This window comes from Oreochromis niloticus, linkage group LG2 (genome assembly GCF_001858045.2).
Source record: "Oreochromis niloticus isolate F11D_XX linkage group LG2, O_niloticus_UMD_NMBU, whole genome shotgun sequence".
NCBI classification, from domain to species: domain Eukaryota; kingdom Metazoa; phylum Chordata; class Actinopteri; order Cichliformes; family Cichlidae; genus Oreochromis; species Oreochromis niloticus.
In genome coordinates, this window is record NC_031966.2 from 27,695,003 (window position 1) to 27,707,878 (window position 12,876).

The following is a 12,876-nucleotide window of genomic DNA, read 5'->3' on the forward strand; positions in this document are numbered from 1 at the left end:
TAATATAAGTTACCAATCCCTTTTCTCATTGTCATTGGAGTTCAACATGCCATTCGCCTTTGCTTTATGTAACTACTGACATAAGTTAGCAATCTGCATACCTGTGCATGATCTGTGGAGCGAATGTTAAAATTCTGAGTCATAGTTGACCAACATTCTAATCTAGAATACATAGATGATAAATTCACTGACAGGTGGCTGTCCAATAAGACGGTCATAAATCATAGATAATAAAAATATTTAATATATAAATACATGGTTGGTACGTCGGGAGCTACTGAAAGCCATGGTGATTCCTTGTCAGACTGATGCATGACAGCCAACCAAGCCAAGTGATACAGGTAATACCAGACTTTTATATTATCTGGTAAGATGAGATATAACAAATGTGCACATAGATCAGTTTAAACGGCTAATTTAAAAGTTTAGTTAGCCATGATTTTACAGTGTGACTAGTTTGTTTTGGGTGACGTATAACGGCTTGCTGTAATTCATTTCTACCACAGTAACTTAAACATCAAATTGATAGATTATTTATTTTTTCCATTAAAAGTAGAATTGCATTAAAAACTCAATTGAACTTTATCTTCCTGTGGAATTTGTCTACGTGATTATTTTCCTACAAACGTAGGCGTGGACAAGATGGTTCGGTGCCACTCCGAATGCGCTACGATTGGTCCAATATCACGGTGACAACTTCCGGTGCAATGGAGCACAAGATTTGAATTTAACTTCGTAGTTGCTTCCCTATTCTCTCAGCCACTCTTCTTCTCTTATAATAGAAGCGCAATTGGTAATGAAATAACAAATATTGTCGGGTTTGGGGTTTTTTTTATAAGTCGGTAATTCAGTGTGTGCTAATGGGGGAAAATGAACCAGCTAGCTCTTGTTAATGTTAGTTGATTAACGCTAGAGACCCTGTTGCTAACGGTAACGCTAACACTGCTCAGCTAAAGGCTGTAACGCCTCAACCATATAGATATATTTTGTTCCAACCAGAAAAATTAGTTGGTTAAATGAAAAATGTTTGGTAATAACTATCAATTAGCCGCACTCTGTGGTTTTATGATGTTATAAAACACCAGCTTGATGTTAGCGCTGGAGCAAACTTTAAATGGCTCGTGCTATTGTGTGCTATTGCAGACTTGAAGGAAACTATGAACGATGCTACGTCCAAGTCTTTTCACAAAGTGGCTAAAAGAATGGGGTGGATGGATGAGGGAGGACTGGAGGAAACAGAAAAGAAGGTTTGCTGCATACTTTCTTAAACCTCTAAATTATCGTGGACTTCATTAAAAACTGGTAAACGCACACTGGCGCTATTAGCCTGGGTTGCTGGAACAGAGAACAGCTCACAAGTACAGCGTTTGAGACGGAGAAGATATGATCGATCGTCTCCCTTTTAGCTTCATATATCAAATACCTTTTAAGAGAGATACATTTTTTTAAATAGTTCGTCGACCCACGTCCAGAATATTTTTTCCGCACTTTTACATCTGAAGAATTGTTTCAGCATAAATATCTCAAAACTATTAAAGACAAACTCTTCAAATTTCAATGGTCTATCTGCCATAATTGTAATAAATGGTAAATGGCCTGTATTTGTATAGCGCTTTACTTAGTCCCTAAGGACCCCAAAGCGCTTTACACTACATTCAGTCATTCACCTATTCACACACACATTCACAAACTGAATGTGTGTGTAATAACTGTAATTTGGGGCAGATGCATCAAAAACTGTGTGATGTCTGGCTACTTAAATAAATATTTGTATAAAAAATGATTTTTGAATGGAGTACAGTTGTATTTCACAATGTCAATTGAAGCCTGTAGAAACATTCTTGGTTACAAAAATGCTATTTTCATTCAACTTTTATGCTGGATTGAGATAATATGGTAAACACCACAACTGATAGTCTAATGTCAAAATGTTGGTACTCAGGTAGCACTTTAATAATGTCTAAGAAAATAATTTTGTTAAATATACAGATTTTTTTTTGTGGGGGGGGAATCACTACGGCAGGGGTAGGCAACTCCAGGCCTCCAGTGCCAGTGTCCTGCAGGTTTTAGATGTGTCCTTGATTCAACGCAACTGATTCAAATTGCTAAATTACTTCCTCAGGATGTCTTGAAGTTCTCCAGAGGCCTGGTAATGAGCTAATCAATTGATTTAGGCCAGTTGACCCAGGGTGATATCTAAAACCTGCAGGACACTGGAATTCGAGGCATGGAGTTGCCTACCCCTGCACTAAGGTATTAAAAATGCAATGTAGCATTTTCATATACATAAATTCTTGCAGCATTCTGACAGTTGGCATGCTGATTGTGTGATCCCTGCTTGCCTGTAGCAGACGTTGCATTCGGTTTGGGGTTAGGGATAGGATCTTGTTGTCATATGGACAAGGTAACTTGGACTTGCAAGACTACTCATCTGAAATGAATTTCTAATCCTTTTTATCACTCATATTGGCTCTGCTATATTTGTTTTTATGTATAAAATATTTTACATCAGTACTTGTTGCATTTTTAATGCCTCTTAGTATATTTCAAACTTAACCTATTATCATACTCCTTGGTCATAATGTGTATACTTGAAAAATGGGTTAAAAAATCCTTTTCAACTAAATTTCAACAGCTACATTTTTTTTTGTGCTTGTGTATATACATATATATATCTATATATATATATATATATATATAGATAGATAGATAGATAGATAGATCTATCTATATGCGTATATGCGTATATATATATATAGATAGATAGATAGATAGATAGATAGATAGATCTATCTATATATATATATATATATATATATATATATACGCAGCTGGATAGCGTAGTGGTTAGACTACACGCCTTTGGAGCAGAAGATCGCAAGTTCGATTCCTGCCTGGGGCGTCTGTATCCAGTAAGGGTCCTAAGGCTAGACCCCCTATGCTAAGTGAGCCTACCGCAGACATGAGCGAGACAGATAAATATGAAGGCATGCCGGCTCGGACGTCGCCCGGATCAACAAGGTCCGCGTCAGGTGTTGAGGAACCAGGGCACCCTGACGACAAGTGGGCTACTGGAACAAGAAGGCATCGGTGGGCAAGAGACGAAAACAGGGCGTTGTTGGAATGCTACTACGCAAGTAACCCTGGCGGAAGGGGTTACATGAATAGGATGAGGGACCTATGGATTCTTCGATACCCAACATCCACAATGATGGCGAAACAACTAGTAGCTCAGTGTTCCAACATTCGAAAGAAGGGACTGCTCTCACAGCTAGAGATTGACGAGGTACAACATAAATGCTACGGCAAGGAGGAGTCAGGACGCCCCAAGTGCGATAGGAGAAGGATCGTTGAGTGCGAGAGGAACTGACCTGAAAGATAGGATCGTGGCCAAGCTTGAAACCTGGACCCCTCCTAGCCGGTTACCAAGATTACGTGAAGTACCCTCAGAAGGTCTGCTAGATGATGTTAATGCAGCACTACGGATGATACCTACAACCACGATTACCGACACTAACAAGCTGATCTACACTACGGCAGCAGTGATCAGTGAGATGCTTGGCTACAAGTTGAACAGCCACAAGGGGCAGTACCCTCCATGGAGAAGGAGGCTAGAGGGCAAGATCAAAGTAGCACGGAGGGAGCCAACTAACGGAGTTGCAGAAAGGCGCGACAAAGAAGGTGCATAAGAAATACAGCAAGCTGTCCATACCTGAGGCCTTGGAAACTGCCAAGCAAAGACTCACAGCCTTGGCCACCTGCTTGAGGAGGTACACCAGAGAGATAGAAGGCAGGAGAATAAACCAGCTGTTCTCCACAGAACCAGCAAAGGTGTACTCTCAGTGGCAAGGGAACAATAACAGAACAGCACCACCAAGGCTGGAGACGGAGCAATACTGGAAGAGCATATGGGAGAAGGACGCAACCCATAACGGCAATGCTCAGTGGCTAGTGGATCTGAGGGCAGACCATAGCGACCTCCCTGAACAGGGTCCAGTAACCATCACAGTGGCAGACATCCAAGAAAGGGTCTCCAGTATGAAGAATTGGACAGCACCAGGGCCCGACATGGTTCACGCCTACTGGCTGAAGAAGCTGACTGCACTCCACGAGCGTCTGGCAGCACAAATGAACCAGCTGCTAGTTAACGAGAGACACCCGGAATGGCTAACCGAAGGTCGGACGGTCCTGATCCCCAAGGACCCCAAGAAGGGACCGGTCCCATCCAACTACCGACCAATAACCTGCCTCAGTACTACATGGAAGCTCCTGTCAGGCATCATATCGGCTAAGATGAACAGGCACATGGGTCAATACATGAGCGGGGCACAGAAAGGGATTGGCAAGAATACCAGGGGCGCAAAACACCAGCTACTGGTAGACAGAACAGTCAGCCGAGACTGCAAGACCAGACTGACCAACCTGTGCACAGCCTGGATTGATTACAAGAAGGCCTATGACTCAATGCCCCACAGCTGGATACTGGAATGCCTAGAACTGTACAAGATCAACAGGACCCTAAGAGCCTTCATCAGGAACTCAATGGGGATGTGGCGTACAACACTAGAGGCCAACTCCAAGCCCATAGCACAAGTCACCATCAAGTGCGGGATCTACCAAGGAGATGCTCTGTCCCCACTGCTGTTCTGCATAGGCTTGAACCCCCTCAGTGAGATCATTAACAAGACTGGCTACGGATACCGACTACGAAACGGAGCGGTTGTCAGCCACCTCCTGTACATGGATGACATCAAGCTGTATGCCAAGAGTGAACGAGACATCGATTCACTGATACACACTACCAGGCTATACAGCAATGACATTGGAATGTCGTTCGGGCTGGAGAAGTGTAGTCGGATGATAACAAAGAGAGGGAAGGTAGTCAGAACTGAGGGGATTGAACTACCAGAAGGCAACATTGCAGACATAGAGGACAGTTACAAGTACCTGGGGATCCCACAGGCGAATGGGAACCATGAAGAGGCCGCTAGGAAAGCTGCAACCACCAAGTACCTGCAGAGGGTCAGGCAAGTCCTGAGGAGTCAGCTGAACGGTAAGAACAAGATCCGGGCCATCAACACCTACGCCCTGCCCGTGATCAGGTACCCTGCTGGGGTAATAGGCTGGCCAAAGGAGGAGATAGAAGCCACTGACATAAAGACAAGAAAGCTCCTGACCATGCATGGAGGGTTTCACCCCAAGTCCAGCACCCTGAGGTTGTACGCTAAGCGGAAGGAAGGGGGCCGGGGACTGGTGAGTGTCAGCACCACAGTCCAGGATGAGACAAGAAACATCCACGAATACATCACGAAGATGGCCCCAACTGACAGCGTGCTCAGTGAATACCTCAGGCAGCAGAAACCCAAGAAAGAGGAGGAAGAGGAGGAACCATCATGGAAGGACAGGCCCCTGCACGGTATGTACCACCGGCAGATAGAGGAGGTGGCTGATATCCAGAAATCCTACCAGTGGCTGGACAAAGCTGGACTGAAAGACAGCACAGAGGCACTAATCATGGCAGCACAAGAACAAGCTCTGAGTACAAGATCCATAGAGGCTGGGGTCTATCACACCAGGCAAGACCCCAGGTGCAGGCTGTGTAAAGATGCCCCAGAGACAATCCAGCACATAACAGCAGGGTGCAAGATGCTAGCAGGCAAGGCATACATGGAACGCCATAACCAAGTGGCCGGCATAGTGTACAGGAACATCTGTGCCGAGTATAACCTGGAAGTCCCGAGGTCAAAATGGGAGATGCCCCCAAGGGTGATGGAGAATGACCGAGCTAAGATCCTGTGGGACTTCCAGATGCAGACGGACAAAATGGTGGTGGCTAACCAACCGGACATAGTGGTGGTAGACAAACAGAAGAAGACGGCCGTAGTGATCGATGTAGCGGTTCCGAATGACAGTAATATCAGGAAGAAGGAACACGAGAAGCTGGAGAAATACCAAGGGCTCAGAGAAGAGCTCGAGAGGATGTGGAGGGTGAAGGTAACGGTGGTCCCCGTGGTAATCGGAGCACTGGGTGCGGTGACTCCCAAGCTAGGGGAGTGGCTCCAGCAGATCCCGGGAACAACATCGGAGATCTCTGTCCAGAAGAGCGCAGTCCTGGGAACAGCTAAGATACTGCGCAGGACCCTCAAGCTCCCAGGCCTCTGGTAGAGGACCCGAGCTTGAAGGATAAACCGCCCGCAGGGGCGTGCTGGGTGTTTTTTTTATATATATATATATATATATCAGTAAATGATTGAAAATGAATAAATAAATAAACATTATTGTTGTTGCTTCTGTTTCCAGTTGATGAGTAAAATTGGTAAGAGTCGTCATGCTGGTACAAGTGGTCATGGATCAGCAAGTGAGTGGAGAAACTCTGCGTTGAGTGAATCGAGTGATGATGAATTTGACAGGTGTAAGTGTTTGGGCTTTTTAAAAAAAATTTTATGAATGTACAATGCTTAAAAGTGTGACTTTGGTTTCATGTATGGATTTAATGTTTTTTTCCTATTACCCTTTAATGCCTTAGTTCTTATGGAAAAAGCCACACCCAAAGCTAAAGCCACTTCACACAAGCCACGCAGTCCTGCAAAGACAGGCAGGTATGAAAATGTTTTCATGAAGCATTTTGTCTTTTTCTGATCTAGATTTTCTATCTGATTTGTACTCTCACACTAATGACTATATTATGATATAATTAAAGTATTTAAAAGGACTTTTATTTTTTTCAGTTCAAGCATTGTTGTGGTGAGCTCAGATGATGACGATACCACTTTTGAGACATGTAAGTGCTAATGTCATTCTTCTGGTTAGATTTTGTCTATATATCCCACCACGGAGTGATTTTTATTTTTATATATATATAAAAAATTAAATTTTTGGATATTTTATCTTTGCTCATTGAAGTTCTTCAGCGGACAAAAACTCCCAATACCAAACCCAAGAAGACATCTAAAAGTGGCAGTGAGGACAGGTGAGTCTGATGAATTTTTATCCTCCACTTTTATTTCCCGTCAGAAGTAAATGTCATTTACTGCTAAACATTTTTCCCCTGGGTTAATTTCACAGCCTCCATAATTTCATAGTTGGCGACTACTCATCAGATGATGACTTTGTTGAGCCAAAATCATCTTTCAAAGGTAATTTTGCTGTTGTTCCTCACTTCCAGCATGATCCCAATTAATGTCGGGAGATGTCACATGCAACAATAAATGACATAGCCTTCACATTTACCTACCATTTGATCCCGGGAGGAGAAACAACTCCCTTTGGAGTTGCATCAGCAAGGCAACCTGTTGTGTTGCTTCTAATATAACAGTGATATTGATTTAATTCATTAATAGGAAAATGAGCTAAAATCTCATCTTGGGAAGTTGCACCTGACTGATCTACGGCCTAGATTATCAGTCAGTCACAGCCAGTTGTTTATGCCTATGTGACAGAGTGTTCACTTGCTGTGTGGTTTACAAACCGGGAGAGGGTTATTCTTCGCTTTGCAAATTAATTTCTGGTTGTGTACAAAGCTTTTGTTGCTGTATCAGCAGTCTTGTTTTTTCTTTTCTTTTTTTTTTTCTAATTTCTTGTTTTTTCTAATTTTCCTGTTACTGTTTTTTAAAATATGTGTCAAATGCATATGTAAAAGTCTGTTAATTTATTTTTTTGTCTCTAATTTTTTTGTAGTTCCTAAGAAGACCAATACTCCAACATCCCAGCCTCAAACAAGGCGACCCCTGTCTCTGTTTAATTCACCTGTCTTTGTCAGCAATGATGAGGATGATGATAATATTGTGGTGAAGAGCACTTGGAGAAACCGTCACACGAGGCCCAAGTCACTGCCAAAGACCAGTGAGAATACTCCTCTGTGCAATGACGATGAAACTTCGCCGTCACTCCCCTCTCCTCCTGCTCCATCTCCTTTGTGTCATCCTTCAAACGAAGCTAAAACATTAGTGATCTCTCCCAAGCGCACTTTTTCAGTGCCTTCTAAGCTGGATGATTCAAGCAGTTCTGAGGAGGAGTTCACATCCCTGCTGGAGAGACTGAAAAAGAAAAACAATTTCATAGGGAATTCATTCCTACCGAACAACAGCAAAGGTACAGTAACTGCTTAATTCTGAATGTTTGAATCTGGCAGTCTTTTGTTTTTTTGTTTTTTTGTCAGGCTCACATCTCTTGCTCTCCTTTTTCCAATTAAATTTAGAGAGCAATAAGGAGCCTGCTGGGACAGTGTCAGTTCCTCCTGTATCCCAAACACCAGGCTCTAAATCATTAGGTGTGAAGACACCCGGAAAATCATCGATCTTGAAGCCCGCCGTCAGTCAGAGCGAGCCGAGACACGGTCCAACCAGCAAGTGCGTCAGTTTTGGAGACGAATAGTGGATGCGCTAATTGGACACCAGATATTGAGCCTTTTTCTTTTATACACGAACATTTATCTTCATTTTGCTCTGTTCGTTTCCTTCTAGGAATGTGCTGTGTAAGACCCCAGGCTGCTTCCTGCAGTCGCTCACAAATCCCAGCTCCAGCTATGCGGGCAGCTTTAAGCAGAACAAAGAGGCACTCACAAGTAAACTCTACCAGCTGTACAACACCACAGTGTTTGAGAGTAAGGTAATGAAGAGTCATTGTTTACTAGACTGTTTTCCATTTGAAGTTGAGGAATATTTAATTTGATGCACTTGACATAAAAGAAAATCTCCAGACTTTGTGAAATACCCCTTGCTTTCACTGGTTGCCTAAAGTCCATTGGCAGCCATAGTAGAACCACCATCTGTAATATATCGTGCGTTACATTCTTAGACATAAACAAGTCAAGGATGGGTCACATATTGAAGCTGCAAAGCTCTCTGGTTGTTTTGTGTAGGATAGCTGGTAGGATAGGATAAAATGCTCTCTTATGAGTTTCAAGAATGAAGATATGAACTGTGAGCAAAGGCCTGAATCTCCCATGCAGTTCTTTCAATATTGATGTACAATTTAAAACTCCAGTATTCTTTTCAGTATTATTATTATTATTATTGTAAATTGAATATGATGAAACGCTCTGTGTAAAGAACAAAATATTTATACTTTGCATTGTTTAATGTCTTTGTTAACAGAGTGAGTTTTTGTTTTCATTTATTTCTAACTTCCTTTCTTTTTAGCTCCCTGTGAATATGTCAGTGACCTGGAATAAGAAAATGCGTAAAACAGCCGGCTACTGCGTTACAGGACAGGAAAAGGGTGGAGGGAACCGCTACGCCCGCATAGAGCTGTCAGAGAAAGTTTGTGACTCTGCAGGTAATGGCTTACTAAGGTCCCCTAAAATTATTTGCTCTTACTTGTCAGGGAAGCTGCAACCCTGTAGAGCTTTAGAACCTCTTACGGTGCTCTGTTGTTTCTGAATATGTGCGTGCGCATATATGTGGTACCTCAGCTTGTATGACAACATTGTCTTTGTACTTCCCTGCTAGATCGTCTCAGGGACACACTGATACATGAAATGTGTCATGCTGCAACATGGCTGATTAACGGTGTAAGGGACGGGCATGGAAACTTCTGGAAGCTCTATGCTCGCAAAGCAACACTGGCACATCCGGAGCTGCCGATGGTCACGCGCTGCCACAGCTATGACATCAAGTACAAATTCCAGTACCAGTGCACTCGCTGCAAGAACACGTATGTAAACTAAAACCACTTACTCTGTTTTACTCCTGTGTGTTTCCAGTGCGTTTGAGCTCATTTCAGCCTGATTAATGTCTCTTTTTTACTGTGATGCCTCATAGGATTGGCCGTCATTCCAAGTCACTGGACACGCAGAGATTTGTGTGCGCCCTCTGCACTGGTCAGCTTGTCTTGTTGACGCCTTCTAAGCCACGTGCTCCCACGCCTTTTGCCAACTTTGTCAAGGAAAATTACTCAAGTGTACGACAGGAGCTAGCAGGACAGAGTCATGCAGAGGTGATGCGGAAACTTAGTGCAGACTTTGCCTCAAAGACTAAACTGAGTCAAAGCTGAGCCAGTATGCGTCCTTTACACAGGCAACCTGTGAAATATCTCAGTTAGATAGTCTTACATTACTGAGCAGCTATGATTCTCAATGGGTTTTTTTCTGTTTGTCTGTTGATCATTAAAGTTGCTGTGACTGGAAAAACCGAATGAATAGAAAGTAAATGTCTCTGATTGTGTGGTTGTGTAGATGATAGCATCAAACAGTGTCATACTTAATAAGTGACAGTGCCATGGTAAATGTCTGATATGAGCCTTTTAATGCTGTGTTGGTGCGATTTTTTTCTTTTTAAATTTAATTAATTTTTTTTGTTTGTTTGTTGTTTTTTTTTTACACCTTCAAGTCTTCAAATAAAGTTTAATTCTTTAATGGGGTTTTATTTATTCACTTATAGTGGTTACTGGCAGTTTGGATTATCAGCCTTCATCTCACATTATAACAATGAAACAGTTTAAATCGGGGGTGTCAAACAGATTTAGATTTCTATAGATTTCTGTATTTTACACATTTTCTTCTTACAGTTCAAGCTTAAAGAGTAATTTCTTTCATTTACTACAGCAGGATTTCTTTTTCATATAGAAAAAGTGAGACAGTGTTGAAATTCTACTTTTTTTTCTTATTTGCCTGTGTTGTAACATGAGTTGGAGGTCTCTGGTTTAAAAAAAAACGCAGCTGCAGGGTCTTGGTGCTTGAAATGTCACATTTTCTCTGTAATAATTTTACATTGTGTTGTGTGTGTGTGTGTGTTGTCATCATATATAAAAAGCAACACATAAAGGTTAAAATATGGATAATATAAGGCACTATAAACATGAAATATGAACTATAATAAATATGACAAAAAAGGATTTTGAGCCTTGCACTATTAGTTTTTCACATAGTGTCTCTTATATAACAAATGTCCAGGTGTTTTAGGCCCAGTGCAGTAGATAGTAAAGCAGTCCACTCCACCCTTGTAGCAGATGTAGTCAGCTACTGCTTTGGGCCTAGGCCGGGCACCCTCTGACACTCACCATCTTCTCCCTCCTGCTATTGCAACAATTTGTCAGCTGTGTAGACAGCGTGGATGTTGCTGTAGATTGAAAGTACTCTGTGTCTAGGGCTGTGTACATTTATATTTAAAAATCGATTCAGGATTTAATGAATCGATATCGCGTTATTCAAGCTAAAATTGATTTGAATTGGAAAATCAATTTTTTAAACCCACCCCTACAGTTAATACAGATTTTTAATAGGAACCTTTGAAAATACTCAAGGACACCTTACAAACAAATTAAATAACAAATTCAAAGTCTGGATAATAACAGCTGGAAGACACAAAAAATCAGAGGCAACAACAGGCAAAAAGCAAGAAAGGAAAAAGATCCGCAGGGACGTAACAGTATTAGAGGACAACCTCCTAGGTCTGATTTTCATACCTGCATTAGTTTACTCATAATGTTGAAATTGTGCGGGGGAAAAGGCAGATCACAGGTGCCTGTCCTCACCTCTGCAATGCTGCCGTCTCCTGCAACCCTGCATGTTTCTAAGGTTTGTTTTCTCCCTTTTTATGTTGTTCTTGTAGTTTTTGTCCTCAGATGAGGTTTGAAGTGTCTGTGTGGTGCAGCTGGTCGAGTCTGTCTCTAGACAGTCCAGGCTGCACCCACCTGTAAAAGGTGGAGGCTCACCAGGACAAACACAAGTCACAAGTTCCTGGCTCTGTCGACTCTTCTGTAGAGGGGTTTCTCCAAGAAGGGAAGGGCAGTGAGGCACAGCTACCCGTCTCCCGGCGCCCTCTGCGAGGCCCTACTTCTTGGGGAAATCCGTTGCAGAGGAGCAGTGATAGCCAGGAACTTGTGAGCTGTGTATGTCCACTCAGGCATCATTCACACCTGCTCTGTAGGTAGTTCATGTCAGAAGGAGAAGGCACAGCAGAGGAGACGGAAGGCGGTGCCTCAGTGCCACACTCCTTCTGAGACTTTAAGAAAAAAAACAATCTTATCTTTGTTTATCCATATATATATATATATATATATATATATATATATATACAGACATGTAATCTCCTAATGTGCTCGATAACCACTTTTTCTCTCTCTTTTTTGTTTTTATTCTGTTGGTGTGATTGAGTGTGTGTCTCTGTGAGTGTTTGCGTGTTTGTGTGTGTGTTGTGCGTCAGTGCCTCTCTCCTTTTGATAGTTAGTGATGCTCCAGAAACAGTTCCTACAAGCTCAAAATCAACTTAAGGAGAGGCAGTTCTTTGAATTGGCTGCTTAACTGGCTGCTTCGGCTTTTCACCAAATTGGCCTCAACATCATGTTCTAAAAATCACATTTTTATACAACTAAATCATCAGTGAACATTTTAACCCCACTCGGTCGCGACAGATGGCTACCCCTTCCTGAGCCTGATTCTGTCGGAGGTTTCTCCCTTTTAAAAGGGAGTTTTTCCTCCCCGCTGTCGCCAAGTGCTTGCTCATTGGGGATTTTGGGGCTTTTTAAAAACTAACCTGTGAAAAGTTCACTGGCATATTTGCGAGTCAAATTTAATAAATATGATTTCTGGGACACTAAGGCCAACCATAGACTAATTTGAACAATTGAGAAAAAAATAAATGAAAAAATTGGAAAAAATAGATGTGTCATTGTTCCATATATTCATATATTTCATTTCAAATAACATACCATTTGATATCAACATATTTTTGTTACTTTTGCAGTGTTGTGAAGTTATATTCTCACGATTCTGTTCGTTTTATGAGTCTATCCTTCTGCTTTGCTTCACATATTTAATGCTGCTTGGCTAGCTTTAGTCATGCTAGCATCAGCACAGGTAGAAACAGAGAAACATCAGAGAATCGGCCATGCATCGGCCCATCTAAATACAAATGGAAAAGTACGAAAATAAAAATA

The 12,876-nt window shown here is 42.0% G+C and overlaps 1 protein-coding gene across 3 annotated transcripts; it reads left to right on the forward strand.

The window, feature by feature from the left end:
* The first annotated feature begins 703 nt into the window (after window positions 1–703).
* gcna (germ cell nuclear acidic peptidase) lies at window positions 704–10,833 on the forward strand. 3 transcript variants are annotated; one of them, XM_005467885.4, is made up of 13 exons: window positions 704–793; window positions 1,144–1,247; window positions 6,301–6,412; window positions 6,527–6,599; window positions 6,729–6,781; window positions 6,904–6,970; window positions 7,066–7,136; window positions 7,678–8,091; window positions 8,198–8,348; window positions 8,463–8,607; window positions 9,141–9,276; window positions 9,450–9,654; window positions 9,762–10,833. In XM_005467885.4, exons 2-13 carry the CDS (start codon window positions 1,158–1,160, stop codon window positions 9,991–9,993), a joined length of 1,749 nt encoding a protein of 582 aa, XP_005467942.1. In that variant the 5' UTR covers window positions 704–793; window positions 1,144–1,157; the 3' UTR covers window positions 9,994–10,833. The 3 variants fall into 3 exon arrangements, with proteins under 3 accessions (XP_005467942.1, XP_025753114.1, XP_005467944.1); XM_025897329.1 differs by lacking the exon at window positions 704–793 and adding an exon at window positions 908–930 and having other exon boundaries at window positions 9,762–10,354; XM_005467887.3 differs by lacking the exons at window positions 704–793; window positions 1,144–1,247 and adding an exon at window positions 2,203–2,253.
* The last annotated feature ends 2,043 nt before the right edge of the window (window positions 10,834–12,876 follow it).

Coding starts and splice junctions, on each gene's coding strand:
- gcna (XM_005467885.4), top strand. CDS start 1,158: ATGAACGATGCTACGTCCAAGTCTTTTCACAAAGTGGCTAAAAGAATG. Junction 8,092..8,197: donor CCTACCGAACAACAGCAAAG/GTACAGTAACTG, acceptor AATTAAATTTAG/AGAGCAATAAGGAGCCTGCT. Junction 8,349..8,462: donor AGACACGGTCCAACCAGCAA/GTGCGTCAGTTT, acceptor GTTTCCTTCTAG/GAATGTGCTGTGTAAGACCC.